Source organism: Miscanthus floridulus, chromosome 17 (genome assembly GCF_019320115.1).
Source record: "Miscanthus floridulus cultivar M001 chromosome 17, ASM1932011v1, whole genome shotgun sequence".
Lineage (NCBI taxonomy): Eukaryota > Viridiplantae > Streptophyta > Magnoliopsida > Poales > Poaceae > Miscanthus > Miscanthus floridulus.
In genome coordinates this window covers 61851789-61868594 of record NC_089596.1, presented here as the reverse complement: position 1 = coordinate 61868594, position 16806 = coordinate 61851789, and the positions used below count along the sequence as shown (strand labels likewise).

Here is a 16806-nt window from a genome sequence, read left to right as displayed (position 1 = left end):
ACATTAGCCGCGAGTAATTATTAGCACAAAACCCGTATAACTACACGATACTTGACGTAACAAAAAGATGGCGTCAAGACAAATCAGTAATCACAGCTACTCTACGTGACAAAATATATTCAAAGAGATAATATTTTCAGGTTTTCACGTCATAATATTCTGAAACTAATCTCACATCATTTTCATAAGTTTAATCCAAATATTCAAATAGATAATGATGACAAATTGCGTTCGGAAAAAAAGATAATGATGACAAAAGTTTGAACTTGTTGACTACCCATTGGCCATTTATGACTGTAGGTAGTACATATTTGAACACTCATTTCCATCTATGGACATAAACACCATACATCAGTGTATAAGAACTGCACACCTCAACAGGGCTCCTATAGAGTCTTGTGATTTAGTGATCTATACTTGCGTCAACAAAACATAAACGGGAACTCTACAGAAGTAATTGGGCTTCTCCAACAAAAAAGTTGGTTCAAAGACACCCTTAATCAATTTTTAACAAAAGAAAACTTAAGGTGGCATCCACATAGGAAGCTACAAATTATTTGTTACATAGCTGTATCTATACCAGAACATTCACCTACAGCACCACTGCTTTGCTCTGCCCTTCTACATCAACCGTGCACAAATTAGTTGATGAATTCAGTAAGGCAATCACAGCTGCTCTAAACATGACAAAATTGTCCTATGATATAAAGCTACCATGGCGAGAATCATTCCCCAAAATTTTGGACCAATAAAATACTAGGCACTGGCATTCAATACTTTACAAAACCTGTTTGTTTTTGTGCTTTGCCAAGAAATGACTCTATATCACCGTGGAATATAGAGAGTTGTTTAGCTAAAGCAAAACCACAATACATACCATCCACAGCAGCACTTAATATGCCCCCAGCATAGCCAGCACCTTCCCCAATTGGATATAATCCTCGCAGTGATGTACTTTCGTATGTTTCTCCATGTCGTGAAATTTGTAAGGGAGAACTTGTCCTAGTCTGGAAACAGATCTTAAACAATAAGCATAAAAGTAACCAGAGGGTGGAAATATTCTTTTCTCAAATAATCAGGAAAGCTGGGTATCATGGCATTAAGAAGAACACTGAGAATAGAACAGCACCAAAACACACACAAATGAACCCACACTGGAGGGTGAAAATAAAACTTCATTGATAGGAGATACGGGCAAATGATTAACGAGTCGTTATCAAACTACAAGTAGACTTTCTCATGTCTAACTAGTTGGCGTTTAGAAATTTATCAGGTGAAGAATCATAGGAAAGAGCAGAGCAATTTGCATACCTCCACACCATGAAGTAGGGCCTTGCTAGAAACAAAGCCTGGCATCTGAAAATATTGCATTACAAATGAATCACCACATGTGGGATTTAAATCATAAAACAAACACAAAATAAGAATTGTCATACCTCTCTGTCAATCATTATTATTGACTGTTGTAAAGCTTCAGTTATGTAAGGAGGGAATAGCTCATGGAGATTAGATGGACGAACTCCTAATCTGTAGCTTGATGGTGGCAGTGTTGTAACTGGAACAGACAACCAGGTTAATCAAAGTAAAACTAAATGATTACTTACTACCTTAAAAGTTTTAGCAATGTCAGTACCTGACAGTCTGTTGCTGATAAAATCGGTGACACACTGTGCAGGAACAACAAAATCCCCTCCACCCATCATAGCTGCTCTTCTTTCAAATTCTCTCTGGTTTCAATGAGTACCAATTTTTTGTGAGCTTGAGGGAAACTTTGCCATTAAAATGCACTACAAATGAAGAAAAAAATTGTAGAACATTCTCTATGCTCATACATTTCATACTAGAACATAATGCACATCCATCGTAAACTTTAAGATGGATGGCAGTGATTTAAGCTGTCATTATTTTACATTAATTATTGTTGAGCTGAATGTATGAGCCAGTCCATTCAAACGCTTAAGTTGATGAACAAAGGTGGACAGTAATTTGTTACATTATTTGCACAAAATTCTATATTTTCCACCCACTTGACCATTTGAGTCTTTATCTAAAATTAGATACACAAACAGTAATCACAAGGTTACAGTACCATAACAGAAAATTAGCTAAGTAACTCCCTAGAATTATTCCTTTGATATCCTTTGAGAACCGCTAACAAGTCAACTTTATCTTTTTAGTTAAAGAAAAGATCAAACTGATCAGACAATATGGATAGTTTATCATGTCTTTCCTACCCAACTTGGATACAGAACTTCTACAAGCGCGTTTGCAGAGTGATGGAGCGGCCACTAACCAGTAAGATCACCCTAGTTGGAGTCCTTGCCTTTATATCTCAAATCAAATTGTACTAAATATGTTTCCAGGTCGTATAGAGCCAAAATAATTGATTCAAGCATGAGGAACAAATATGTTTCCAGGTTGTACGGAGCCAAAATATTTGATTCAAGCATGAGGAACAAATATGTTTCCAGGTTGTCAGAAAACCTCTTGCGAGTTGCGACATCTGTGATTATTCTAGCGTGTTGCTTACTGAATGTACACTATTTGAATACAGGTAGACATTAGCAAGTTACTACAGCAATTTGAGTGGTTCTGTTGTTATCACACATAATCCTCATATAACAAGTACCTGGAATTCAACACCAGCAAGAGGACCATGGGATTGAAATGGCTTGAAATCATGAGATGATACAGTGACTACAAGAGCTGAGTTTGCCCACTTTGATGCACGCCGTGAGAACGACATGCCATTGATGCACAGTTCTGATGGATTTGTGCTGGTTGGAACAACCTGAATGCATGTCTCAAAAATTTGAATGGAACGTCATAGTATTACGAAATGGAATATCAGAGAGGGGAGGGAGGGAGGGAGGGAGCGAGCGAGTGCCTTGCCTGTCCACCCGGGCACATGCAAAACGAGTAGCAACTACAACTTGGCTCAGCTATGCCAATTTCATTCGCTGCGTCTCTTTCACCAACAGACTTCGCTATTTTGTAATCTGCCACAGGTATCCGCCCACGTCCTCTCTGTACTTCAGCCGCCAGTTCGGAGTACTGCAATTTGTGACATTAGCAATAGCATGCATCATATGCTTAGCTACACCAAGCAGACAAGTAGTTGAGCATTAAATCATTATTTACCAAGCCCACAATGTGCAGATACATCAAAGGAGCACAGCAGATACTTCAAAATATTAAAATAGTACATTTTGTTTCCACTATTGTTTCCGGCAATTTGCATCTCCATTTCTCCATGTTTCATATTTTATGGAAATGATTCAGTTGATGGATTTCCATCGCTGCTTTCACCCTAGTATTACTTTATCACTGAACAGCAGAATCACGGATGGAAGCAAAGCTTGAGCTACCCTGGGCCAAGGCTGACCCTTGGTCGCAGCCCGGGAGCAAAGGCACAGTACCATGCTTCAGTGTCCTGTCTAATAATTGTAAGTGAATTCATTCAAGTACGACACATGTTCCATAGCCTGTAGTACACAGGCTACCCTGCTCTCTGTTTAAAAGATAACTATCCAATCAGCTATCTGCATTACAAAACTGGGTGAAAGACCTTGGAAACAATAGGCAGTTTCTTTATTGTTTCCTTGATTACTAACAGATCACTCAGAAACAAGTTAACACTCTAAACCTCACATAGTTGGCTTTGGCTTTAATTTTCCTCATTCGAAAATAGCCTTGAACATCTAATGTCATGCATGTAATAAAGGTAAAATTACAATTCCTTCTCTCTTAATGAAATGATACACAACTCTCTTGTGCATTTGAGAAAAAATAATGGTAAGCACACTGGACAGTGTCATCCAGAAAGAAGATGATCAGAATAAAGAAAAAGGTCTTACTTGGATACTGTTTATCAGTTCTTGGGGATGCTCAATTCTTAAGCCAACCTGTAAACAAGAACCTTTGACTTTAAGTTACATGAACTGAAGTGTAAGCAATTATTATTTAGTAGTGTAACTTGCAAGGATAAAGTGAATGACAGTTTATAAAAGGCTACAAGGGGGAGAATCTCCAAACACTTATGGCCCAGTTTAGTCAAAAAATGAATTCACATTAGGCATTTCTAAGGAAGCTGTGCGATTTGTGTGGGTGCACAAAATGTTATTACTAGCAACATTGCATGTGAAAGTTGTATTTGAGGCTGGAAAGTAAAATAGAGTACTGGGATATTGTTAAAATAAAGAACATTGATAAGCTATGGTGAAATGTTCAGAAGCTCATTAGTTTCTAATCCACAGGATTAGCAGGTTGTCTCATGAATTGGATGTGTGCTACATCATTTTAAATTTTAATATCCACAATGCCACCCAATGAGCTTTTGCATTTTAAAAAGCATGGCCTCATATCTTCCATTGTAAATTGTCTGCCATGTGACGACTTGATACAACCAACGTAAGTGATATCAACCTAGAATACGATTTTAATAGCATAGGCAACTTACAGAAAAACTTTTTGGGCTCATGTCTACATTATGCTGCCAAAGCATACTATATGTGTCACGAGCTGAGTGACCAACTGCCAATACAACTGCATCAAATGCTAGTTTCTGGCTGGCAGAACCTGGCCGTAGTTCCACATCAGAGACCACAATTCCTTTTACCTGCCCATCTTCCACTATAAGGTCATCTACTCTAGCATTAAATCTTATGGTAACCTGTAAAAAAAAGGAATATGGTGCATCAATGCAATGGATCCTGCAGAACAAAAGAAACTACATAGCTCAATAAACACGTATATGCTGAAACTTACACCCAACTCTCTTAAGTGATGCCTGAAATTTCGCAGCAGTGGAACAAGTTTATCAGTACCCAAGTGTGGTTTACCATCAACTAAAATGTTTGGAGGGGCTCCAAAGTGAACAAATGTTTTCATAACCTGCAATCCAAGACCCACGGTAACTAAAATAACCAATGTGTTCAAAGCTCAAACTGTAGAAAATGCCTGATAAATCAGTTAAAGAGGCTTAAAAAATCAAAACTTAAATTCTCCTGTTGTTGGAGCCGTGCAGTCAAGTCAGTGGACAGGCTACACAGAAATGGCCTCGGCTCCCTGATCATCTTAATCGCATGGGAGATTTAGAAATACCGTGTTATGACCGGCATCCAGTATACAAGGCGTAGGCCCATTAGGGGCTAGGGGCTGCCGGCCAGGGCGGCCTAAAAGCCCATAGTTATTTTATTTAGTCCTATTATTAGAGAGAAGTATAAATACTTGTAAAGACTTTGAGATTGGATTAAGCAGAAACAGAGTTGTTTCCGGCTTCCTGAAGGGAGCCGGGATTTCCTAACCCTAGCCGCCTCCTGCTGTGTCGCGCGCCTCCTCCTCCTTCACACGCGCGACCATGGCACCTCGACGCTGTTCGTCACGTTTCAAGCCTCGGCCTCCGATCTCCCACGACTACAACTTACGATCCGTCAGGGGCAGGCCGTCCCTATCAACCTGGTATCAGAGACCTTGCCGATCATGGAGTCCCCCGCTGCCTCCACAACCGCGCCTTCGCCGGTGATTTCCGCCGCGTTGCTTTCCACCACAGCGCCTCCCGCAACTTCAGGCGTGGTGGTGACCCCGTCGCTGCCGCTGGGATCGGTGGCTGCGCCGGCCCCGGTATTCTCGCCGGAGCAGACGACGGCGGCAATCGTGGACCTCAGCCACTGCATGCGGGAGGTCCAGGAAACGCTGCGGGCGCTCTTCCAGGGACAGCTGACCATCACGCCGCCGCTGCCCACACATCCTACTCGGCCATCTCATACCCCTACGGGATGCCCAGCGCGGCACTGCCCTCGCCGCTGACCTCCGTATCGCTGTCGTCGACATATGTTCCGATTCAACAGATTCGTTTTCCACCATCGCCGTCGCAGATTCCGGCCTGGGCGCTCAGTTCCACCGCGCCAATCTACTCCACGACGACACCGCGGCCGTCCATACCGCCGGCAATGACGACGGGCGCTGTTGTCGCTCACGGTGGGCCGTTCGCAGCAGGCACCCTCTATGGAGGTGTCGATGGCACGCTCCTCCATGGCAGCAGCCTCCTGCCGCACTCCATCGCCTCACCAACCATCAACAGCTTCCCTGCGGGTGGTAATCAGTGCGGCGAGCAGGGGGGTGACCATGGGTGCCTCCCCCCGAAGTTCTACAAGCTGGAGTTCTCGACGTACGATGGCTCTGAGGACCCCCTGAACTGGCTCAATCAGTGTGAGCAGTTTTTCAGGGGCCAGCGCACACCGGCCTCCGACCGCACCTGGTTGGCTTCTTACCATCTCAAGGGGGCGGCTCAGACATGGTACTACGCCCTCGAGCAAGACGAGGGCATGCCTCCTTGGGATCGCTTCGTGGAGTTGTGCCGTCTCCGCTTCGGGCCGCCTGTCCGCGGTACCAGATTGGCCGAGCTGGGGCGGCTACCTTTCCACTCCACCATCCAGGAGTTCTCTGATCGCTTCCAGGCGGTGTTGTGCCATGCGCGCGACATCTCCACAAAGCAGAAGGCTGAACTCTACGTTGGCGGCCTCCCGGAGCACATTCGGGTGGACGTGGAGATGCGGGATCCACCCAACCTGCAGACCGCCATGTATTTGGCCCGGGCATTCGAGCGTCGCGCGGCGGCCATGCCTCCCGCGCCTCTGCAGCGGGGCGCCCGACCTCCTCAGCGGCCTGGCTTTCCCCCGCGCGTGCCAGGCGCGGGTGCTCCTCCAGCTGGAGCTCCTATGCCCCCAGTGGGCGGACCAGCGGCGGCGAACGGGGCACCCCCGGTGCGCCAGTTCCGCCGCCTCACGCCGGCCGAGCAACTGGAGCGGCAGCGACAAGGGCTTTGCTTCAACTGTGATGAGCCCTACGTCCGCGGCCACGTGTGCCCACGGCTCTTCTACCTCGAGTCGGACGACTACATCGACGACGGGCTAGGGGAGGCCGCGGCGATGGATGACGTCGCCAACCCCGAGGCTCCGGACGCCGAGGAGCCTGCGGCCGCTAATGCTCTTGTGGTCTCTCTACACGCCCTTGCAGGGATCCGCACGGACAATACGATGCTACTCCCGGTGATGGTTAAAGGGGAGCGGCTGTTGGCGCTACTCGACACCGGCTCCAAGAACAACTTCCTCCATGGCGCGACGATGCGCCGCCTAGGGCTCGCCCCGACGGGCGGTGAGCGGTTCCGTGTCACCGTGGCCAACGGCGACCGGACACCTTGCGAGGGCATTGCTCGCCACGTGCACATCCGCATCGGCTCGGAGTCCTTTTCCATCACGTGCGTCGAATTGGACTTGGGCTGCTTCGACTTCATCCTCGGCGTCGACTACCTACGGACCTTGGGTCCCATCTTGTGGGATTTCGAGGCCATGACGCTGTCCTTCTGGCGCGAGGGCAGACGCGTCCTTTGGCAGGGCGTGCGCAGCCCCGACGCGGCGGTCCCATAGCAGTACCTCGCTGCACTCTCCGCCGAAGCCCAGCAGCCGCTGATGAACTTGCTGCAGCAGCAGCAGAGCGCCGTCTACGACGAGCCCACGGGCCTCCCACCGGTGCGCCCGTACGACCACCGCATCCACCTGCTGCCCGGCACCGCCTCGGTCGCGATGCGCCCGTACCGCTACCCCCAGCTGCAGAAGGACGAGCTGGAACGACAGTGTGCGGCCATGCTCACCCAGGGCATCATCCGGCCGAGCACCTCTCCGTTCTCCGCACCCGTCTTGCTGGTACGGAAGGCGGACAAGTCTTGGCGCTTCTGCATCGACTACCGCGCCCTCAACGCCAAGACTTCCAAGGACAAGTTCCCGATTCCGGTGGTGGATGAGCTGCTTGACGAGCTCCATGGCGCTCGCTTCTTCACCAAGCTCGATCTGCGCTCCGGGTATCATCAGGTGCGGATGCATCCCGACGACATCGCCAAGACTGCCTTCCGCACGCATCACGGCCACTACGAGTTCCTGGTGATGCCATTTGGGCTCTCCAATGCCCCAGCAACCTTCCAAGCCTTGATGAACGATGTGCTCCGACCCTACCTACGGAGGTTCGTGCTGGTATTTTTCGACGATATTTTGATCTACAGCTCTTCGTGGGCTGAGCACCTGCAGCACGTCAACATCGTCCTCAATGCGCTGCGGGCACATCATCTTCACCTGAAGCGCTCCAAGTGCTCATTTGGGGCGACATCGGTGGCCTATCTAGGCCATGTGATCTCCGAGGGCGGCGTCGCCATGGACGCCGACAAGGTCGTCGCCGTTGCTGCATGGCCGACTCCACGCTCCGCCCGGGGCCTCCGCGACTTCTTGGGCCTCATGGGCTACTACCGGAAGTTCATCCGGGACTTCGGCCTCATCGCAGCACCGCTCACGCGTCTCTTACGGCGAGACGCGTTTGCATGGGACGACGACGCAGCAGCAGCATTCGAGGCGCTCAAGAGCGCCTTGACCACAGGGCCCGTTCTCCAGATGCCGGACTTCGCCACGACCTTTGTTGTGGACTGCGACGCGTTTGGTACGGGGTTCGGCGCTGTCCTACATCAGGGCGCGGGACCCCTCGCCTACTTCAGCAGGCCCTTTACTGCCCGGCACTTGAAGCTTGCAGCGTATGAGCGAGAGCTGATCGGCCTGGTGCAGGCAGTGCGCCATTGGCGCCCATACTTGTGGGGGCGGCATTTTCTGGTTCGTACTGACCACTACAGCCTCGAATTCTTGCTTGATCAGCGCCTGTCCACCATTCCGCAGCATCAATGGATCAGCAAGCTCTTCGGCTTCGACTTCTCTGTGGAGTACCGCCCGGGGCATCTGAACACCGTGGCGGACGCTCTGTCTCACCGGGACGCAGAGGAGGGGGCTAGGACCACCAATGAGGGGGCGACTGTGGTTGTTCATGCCCTGTCTGGGCCGACCTTCGCCCTCCTGGATGACATCAGGCGGGCAACAGCGACCGCGCCCGATGGCCAGCAGCTCCGGGCCGGCGAGCTCTCGGAGCCGTGGCACCTCGACGACGGGCTCCTTCTCCATGGGTCCCGCATCTTTGTACCGGACCATGGGGACCTGCGCCACCAGGTGCTCCTCCTAGCGCACTCGGCTGGCCACGAGGGAGTCCAGAAGACCCTCCACCGCCTCCACGCCGATTTCTACATTCCACGGGATCGCGTGTTGGTTCAAGATTGGGTGCATTCTTGCACCACCTGCCAGAAGAAGACGGAGACGTTGCAACCGGCGGGGCTGCTGCAGCCCCTCGAGGTGCCGTCCCAAGTATGGGCCGACATCTCGATGGACTTCATCGAGGGGCTGCCCAAGGTCGGTGGCAAGTCTGTCATTCTCACCATGGTGAATCACTTCTCCAAGTACGCTCACTTCATCGCGCTCGGCCACCCCTACACCGCCACGACCGTCGCCCGGGCCTTCTTCGACGGCATTGTCCGCCTTCATGGGTTCCCGCTGTCCATTGTCAGTGACCGGAACCCCGTGTTTACCGAGCACATGTGGCGGGATCTCTTCCGGATGGCCGGCGTTAAACTCTGCATGAGTACGGCATTCCACCCGCAGACGGATGGCCAATCTGAGGTGGTCAACAAGGTCATCGCCATGTACTTACGTTGTGTGACGGGCGATCGCCCGCGTGCATGGGTGGACTGGCTCTCGTGGGCGGAGTATTGCTATAATACCTCCTTCCACACCGCCCTACGCGCCACTCCCTTCAAGGTCGTCTACGGTCGGCCTCCTCCGCCAATGTTGCCCTACACGCCAGGGACGGCGCGTACGGAAGCTGCTGATGCTCTTCTACGATCCCGGGATGAGATCCTGGCAAAGGTTCGCCAACGTCTTTTGCAGGCCCAGCAGCTGTCCAAGAGGTATTATGATGCAGGGCATCGTGATGTGGAGTTCCAAGTGGGTGATTGGGTCTGGCTGCGGTTGCTGCACCGCACGGTGCAATCCCTCGAGCCGGACGCCAAGGGCAAGCTGGGTCCCCGCTACGCAGGGCCGTTCCGCGTCCTGGAACGCATCGGTCGGGTGGCGTACCGTCTGCAGCTGCCGGAGGGTGCTCGTTTACATGATGTCTTCCACGTGGGCTTGCTCAAGCGCCACAAAGGGGACCCTCCAGCGGCGATGGGCGCCCTTGAGCCGACCCTGGACGGTCGGCTGCTGCCAGCTCCTGCCAAGGCGCTCCGGGCTTAGCAACGCCGGGGTGCCTGGCAAGTACTCATCCAGTGGCACGGCTTCTCCGAGGAAGATGCAACATGGGAGCCCGTCGACGAGTTCCGCACCCTCTACCCTGACTTCCAGCTTGAGGACGAGCTGTTTGCGCAGGCGGGGAGAGATGTTATGACCGGCATCCAGTATACAAGGCATAGGCCCATTAGGGGCTAGGGGCTGCCGGCCAGGGGGGCCTAAAAGCCCATAGTTATTTTATTTAGTCCTATTATTAGAGAGAAGTATAAATACTTGTAAAGACTTTGAGATTGGATTAAGCTGAAACAGAGTTGTTTCCAGCTTCCTGAAGGGAGCCGGGATTTCCTAACCCTAGCCGCCTCCTGTTGTGTCGCGCGCCTCCTCCTCCTTCACACGCGCGACCACGGCACCTCGACGCTGTTCGTCACGTTTCAAGCCTCGGCCTCCGATCTCCCACGACTACAACTTACGATCCGTCAGGGGCAGGCCTGCTGTCCCTATCATACCGCAATGACCGAGTCTTCAACAATGCTTCCAAATATTTCCTTGGTGGTTAGAAGAGAAAGGAGCCCTATGGAGCTCAACCAGGGCTCAGGGCATCCAGAACCTTATCTAGGTTCTGTTTTCTGTTCTTTGTGGTCTTTTTCTGTGATTGAAGGTGGGTTGCTTGCTCATTGTGATCTAGTGCAAGGGTGGGTTTGGTGTGTGGTATCTTGGTGTTGTACATTTGGTACTCTTCTTAATGAAATGACACACACTCTCCTGTGTAGTAAAAAAAACACAGCACTAGTTCCTTCGATAAGGAGACAATGAGGCACATCTCTGAAGAAAATAAATTGCAATGAACGCAAACAAAAAGTTTATGCTAAAATCGTCCGAACTGGTCAGCATATCCATGATCAGTGCCATTAGCTTGTCCGATACCATGGAATCTAGAACCTGGTCTCCTGGTGACTGACAGGTCCTAAAAGGCTAACAATGCTGTTTAAAAATCCCTTATAAAAAAAATTCTGTTTAAAAAACTTGGACAAATATCAAAGCGATTTCATTCAAAAAAAGTCATGAGCTCTTGAACAATTGGAACATGAAAGTGGACTATTACACAAAACAATATTTGAGGTTGAGGTACAGTAGGAAGTTTCTCACGCCTGGACATTGTGAAAAAATAGTGCACTACTGAGAAAATGATATATCAGACTATGAGAGTAAAGCTTTATACTGAAAATAGATTGATGTAGGCAGGAAGGTTCTCACAGCCTGAACACCATCAGTGTTTCTTCCTATCCTGGTCATCAGCTTCCCATCACTCCATGTACCTGCACCACCCTGTTATGATTAAGAACAGAAGATCAAGAATCGATGGCCTTAAGATTTGAAGGAACATGAACACTGGATTAATTATTTGATCGCTCCTTTTAGTACCCAAATGGGTTCTTGATACTCCAAAATCATGTTTCGGGGCCTATCTCATGCCAAAAGTACTACTTGTATCAGACTAAACAAGTATAAGCATATTAAGGGTCCAGATAATTCATAAAAAAGGCAAGACTCATTTAATCAAGAAAGGAGTTCACAAATTGTTAGACTCGATAATTCAGTGAGTTGGCTTTAATTGTACGTAAGAAAATAGTTTAGTGTAGTAAATGTGTGCATGAAAACAGCTTCCCAAAATGGAAAGGTTGTATGAAAGGTTACAACTGAATGTTTTTTTTTTAGAATTCATTCAGTTCATCAGGAACATCCTTAAACGATCCATATGTTTTTTTATAATTCATTCAGTTCATCAGGAACATCCTTAAACGATCCATATGTTTTTTTTATAATTCATTCAGTTCATCAGGAACATGTATGCCTTCATTTTTTAGATTATTAAATCAACATACATAGCTCATTTTAAATACACTAAATCAACAAATTACCTATTTCAATATTGCTTAACAAAGGCAACTCACCCCACTGATCATTTTGTGATGTCTTAGTAGAAAAATAGGAATCACTAGAATACCTCGCCAAAGCAAAAGTTGCTCTCTGATTGTAGGATTCGCCTAACTGCTAGCGCACCAATGTCACGACCTCTCTGTTCAACAGGCTGACCACGCTCCAATAAGGTAACTTCTGCACCAAGTTCACCTAGCACAAGGGAAGCAAACAAGCCAGATGGTCCACTTCCTATAACTGCCACTCTCGGCTTCTTTTGTTGATGATAAATCATACCACTATGAGTATCCCTGATTCCTAGTACATTATTGGAACCTTTGTTATTAACATTGAGCATGCTGACCAGATCAGCTGCTAACTTCTCTTCAGGCATGTATTCTACAGCTCCAAGTTTGGGCTCCAGCCGAGCAATAAAATCCCATGCCCTTGGCTCTATATCAAGAATCTTCTTAACATCCATATCAACAATGTAAGTGAACTGAGGTTCTTTCAAAACCTGTAGAAGTCACACATATTTATTATTGATGGTATGAACAAATATATCCATTTTCTGATACTAATAGAAGTAAATACAGTTACAAATGCGGTGCAAACTAATCCAGTTTTGTATGATGAATTCCATATAAATATGTCTAGGAAAGGATAAGTACATAGATAAACTAGTTGATTGGACTTTGGAGCAAGCAGATATGACAAAATACTATCACTATTGCAGAAGATCACAATTTTCATAAGACCATAATGTCATTACTATTGCACTCAACAAATTGCTGACATGGGGGATGCCTAGAATGGGTGAATAACTATGAAAAAGACAAAATGTTGCCTTCCAGTCTGAGTGGGAGCACAGAACCACCAATAGAACGCTGATAACTTAACTGTGGAGATCAGGAGATGCATGGTGAATCTTACTATATTGTTTCTTAACATCATGTCTATTTGCCTATTTGGGCCTTTGTAATCCAATTTATATGAATCGTTTCAGTAGTTTCAACATCAAGCATACATATCCCAATATTAACTAAGATAGAAATGATATCATCCCATGAAGAACCTTTCGTGCGTCGAATGACTTGCGGATGACAGTGAAAGCCTCATCCGGAAGCATAGAAGGAACCTGATGCACGTTAGAATCAATTAGAGACATAATCACAGCACAAGTCTCAACCACAACAATGACAGCATAAAAGATGAACGCTGTACTATGAAATAATGAGAGAGCCAGGCAGATCCAAGCAGGCGACCATTTGGATTATAAGTTTGTATATGGGTAGTACAACAGTACAACACTCATCCTACCAGTTAACTTACCACATTCATTCTATGCAGGTTCATAATGCAGCCCGGCAATGTTACCGTTACCTTAAAACATGCAGATGTTAATCCAATTGCAAACCCTACCTTAGTGCCAAACCTACATTCGTCAGGAACTATATTTGAACCGATTTCAAAAGAAGGTTTAGCGCGAATACAGGGATGGTGCAAGTGGCTACGAAGAGTCAAAGAGTAGATGTCAGTTTAAACTAGCTTAATTCCGGGACAGTTCCTAAAACTCAAGCAAAACAAATTGCATACCACAAGTCTAACTACTTGAAAAAGGTGGCTACCGACTTAAGGGATTGTGCACGAGACTAACCTAGGAGGAACGAGGCAGTGTTTCAATATGAAGAAAATAGGCAACCAAAGAAATGGATGTTGTTTCTTTTTATTGCTGGTCACTCATGATCGTTGCTGGATGGCTGACCGCCTTGCTCAGTGAGGACTCCCACATCCTTCTGCGTGCCGTCACTGTTTTTTTTTTTTTTTTTGACGGTCAACGGGGGGGAGGCGTTCCCCACCTGATTTATTTGATTGGAGAGGCTCTGAACGTCCTCATAATTTACAGATATAGTTTTTTGAGGAGGAAAAAACAACATCGAAGGATTGCCCCAGCATTAGGGCGAGAAGTGGCAGAACCACATACAACAACACAGCACTAGCACCACCGAGACACATGAACTCTACGACGATGCCTCCAAGGAGGTGAACAACGCCGCAACGTAGTCATCGTCAGCCAAGAAGCTTGGCAGGGCTTTCGCCCGAGTCATGTGCCATTGCTGAGCGGGTCGAACCAGGAGACTGCAGCAAGAGCTGAGGTTCTTCAATGACGCCTTCAGGAAGGAGATCTCGTCACTGGCTCAGATCCATCTGAGCTAGGCTTTCGCCCAGAGCCTTTCAAATAATCCCGTTGACTCGCCCAAAAGGCGGTGAGACGCACGCCGGCATGGACGCGGAGGGAGGGGTGAGGCCGGTTGCCTCCACACCTCACGGAGCCAAAGCCGGACTCGCCCGCGACAATGGGAGGCACGCACCGGCTGCGTCCACACCTGGACGGAGGAGGGGGCCGGGGTGCTTGCCAGCCGCCACCACACCTCGCAGAGCCGTCACTGTGATTAATCTGTGGAAACAATCAACCATCTTTCGCTATCCTGTGTTTTTGAAAGTGAGTTTTGGCTTCAGTTGCTGCAGAAGGTTGGTCTCGTCTCCATTTCTGTGCCACAGCCGGATGATTGCTTTGTTGGAAGAGTGGTGGAACAATTTCTCTTCCGGTGTTAACAATCAATTTCAGAAGGGTGTCAATTCTCTTATTATACTAGGACAGGGGCGGATCCATATTGATCCATGTGGGTGCGGCCGCACCCAGACCAAAATGCGGAATACGTTCTAGTATACAAGTTTCTACCCTATTCGTACCCCTTTGGGCCAAATGTCTGCACCCATAGCCCAGCTTAGCCAACATGCAGCCCAACAAAGCAACGTACCTAGAAGCTAGAACTCCGTTCTGACTCTTCGCCTCTTGCCGCGCCCGACGCATCGCCTGCCTTCCCGTGCGCTCTCTTCCCTTCTGCCCTTCTCAGCTTCTCCCACGCGGCCACGCCTCATCACTTACCTCGCGAAGTCACAAACTCCCGAGGCCAGGCAGCCGTGGCCCGTGGCCGGCCGCGGCTCTACTTTCAATTTTCGATTAATCTAAGAATCTAAATTGGCTTCAATTTCTTGGTTCAAGCCTTCTTGATTATTTGTTCATATTCTAGGGTTAGGATGTTTGATTCTTTCTGTGATGAAAATTGGTATTAGTGAAAAAAAAATCTTGTGGAAGCTAGTTCAAGAGCTTGATAGCCGTTTTAGTGAGACAAGCTCTCAGTTGCTTGTTTGCTCAGCTGTTTTAAATCCAAGAGATTCATTTCATGATTTTAATGTGGAGATTTTGATGAACCTAGCAAAATTGTATTCTAATGATTTTAGCTCTAGAGATTTAAGGGATCTTAGCCACCAACTTTGCCTCAATCGATTCTCCAATATAAAGTCGTGCTATGAAGTAAGCCCATATGGCCGCACCCCCCTCCATATTTCTCTAGCTCCACCACTGACTAGGAACCTGGACCTTGTGGCTGCACCACAATAGTTGTGTGTTTGATGGGGCATCTCCTAACCTGGCTACAGCTCTTTTGCTCGCTAGTGAGGAGCCGCATTTGTTGGGTTTGGCTGGAGCCATGGAGGGTGAAGCATATCTTATCTCTTTACACTTCAGCCGGACAACTGTGGAGTTTAGGTCGGGGTCGTGTGTTTTTCACTGTAATTAAACTACTGCCCCTGGCTTTTACCCTTTGTGTGGTGTGTGTTTGTAAAGGCTCTTACCCTTTTTCTTCTTAATTCAATGATACGTAGCTCTCCTGCTTCTTCAAGAGAGAAAAATGGGACTGTGCACATGCCAAGAGAAGATACGATCCTGTGTTAGCTAAATGGCAGTAACCAAGTTCAGCTACACATTCTACCAGCATTCAAAGTTAAGCATCGTCGAATGCATGAAGTCTCAAGCCTACCATTTTTTTAAGCAAGATGGCAGGCTCAAGCCTACCGTTCAACGCACCAAACCTCTGTTTCAGTAAGCTATCGGTGGTTCACTAAAAAACTCGCAATTGCAGGGCATTTCGAATTAAACTGTCCCATCGATTTAAAGCGGTGGTTGATTAGCGTACCGGGAACTTGATGGCTTTGGCGATGGCCTGGAGTAGCGGCAGGCAGATGCCGGTGAAGTCCTTGCCTGGGTCGTCGCTGGCGGGGACGGCGAGCTTCGAGAGCCGCCAGTACCCGGACTCCCGCCCCTTTCTCCCCTCCTCCGGGGCGGCCTGGCGTAGCAGCTCCTGTTGTCGCCTGTTCAGCCGCTTCTTCTCCGACGGGTACCGCCGCTTCCCCGTGCGCTTCGCGCAGCGCACCACGGCGCCCCACCCGCATCGGCGTGGCCGCGGGAACGAGCTGGTCGCGCCATGAAGGGCGTGGCTAGGGCTCGGGCGGTGCAGAGACTGGGGCAGCGGGAGGGAGAAGGCTGTGAGACTGAGGCTCGAGGCGGAGGCGGAGGCGGTCGCGAACGCCATCGCCATGGCGCGGATGGTGGGCTGGATTGGAAGAAGGCAGGTAGAGCGCATGCGCGTGCGCGGCCCTGTGGATAAGAGTGGGTTTTAGGCTAGAGGTTTATTGCGGGTCTATACGAGGCCGCGTGTTCATTTGAACACTCAAATTTATGCAACGAGAAAATCAAAATGTAATAGGTCTTCTGATATATCGAAAGACGCGGCCTGGGTACGGCAAATATTGGTGTGTTCGGAGCTCGGCTGATTTTGGATGATTTAATAGAATTTTGTGAGAGAGAATAAGTTAAAATAAACTGAAACAATTCAAG

At 48.5% G+C, this 16806-nt stretch overlaps 1 protein-coding gene across 3 annotated transcripts; it reads right to left on the bottom strand.

Annotated features, from left to right (window-relative positions):
* Positions 1 to 309: 309 nt before the first annotated feature.
* LOC136518731 (uncharacterized) lies at positions 310 to 16559 on the bottom strand. Of its 3 annotated transcripts, XM_066512421.1 has the most exons (14): positions 16106 to 16559; positions 13141 to 13203; positions 12154 to 12582; positions 11403 to 11474; positions 4768 to 4893; positions 4460 to 4672; positions 3858 to 3905; positions 2893 to 3054; positions 2630 to 2791; positions 1634 to 1727; positions 1437 to 1555; positions 1312 to 1356; positions 878 to 1007; positions 310 to 621 (listed from the first exon to the last, which is right to left on the bottom strand). In XM_066512421.1, the coding sequence occupies exons 1-14, from the start codon at positions 16550 to 16552 to the stop codon at positions 593 to 595; spliced, it is 2139 nt and encodes a 712-aa protein (XP_066368518.1). In that variant the 5' UTR covers positions 16553 to 16559; the 3' UTR covers positions 310 to 592. The 3 variants fall into 3 exon arrangements, with proteins under 3 accessions (XP_066368518.1, XP_066368517.1, XP_066368519.1); XM_066512420.1 differs by having other exon boundaries at positions 310 to 1007; XM_066512422.1 differs by lacking the exons at positions 310 to 621; positions 878 to 1007; positions 1312 to 1356; positions 1437 to 1555 and having other exon boundaries at positions 1667 to 1787.
* Positions 16560 to 16806: the final 247 nt, after the last annotated feature.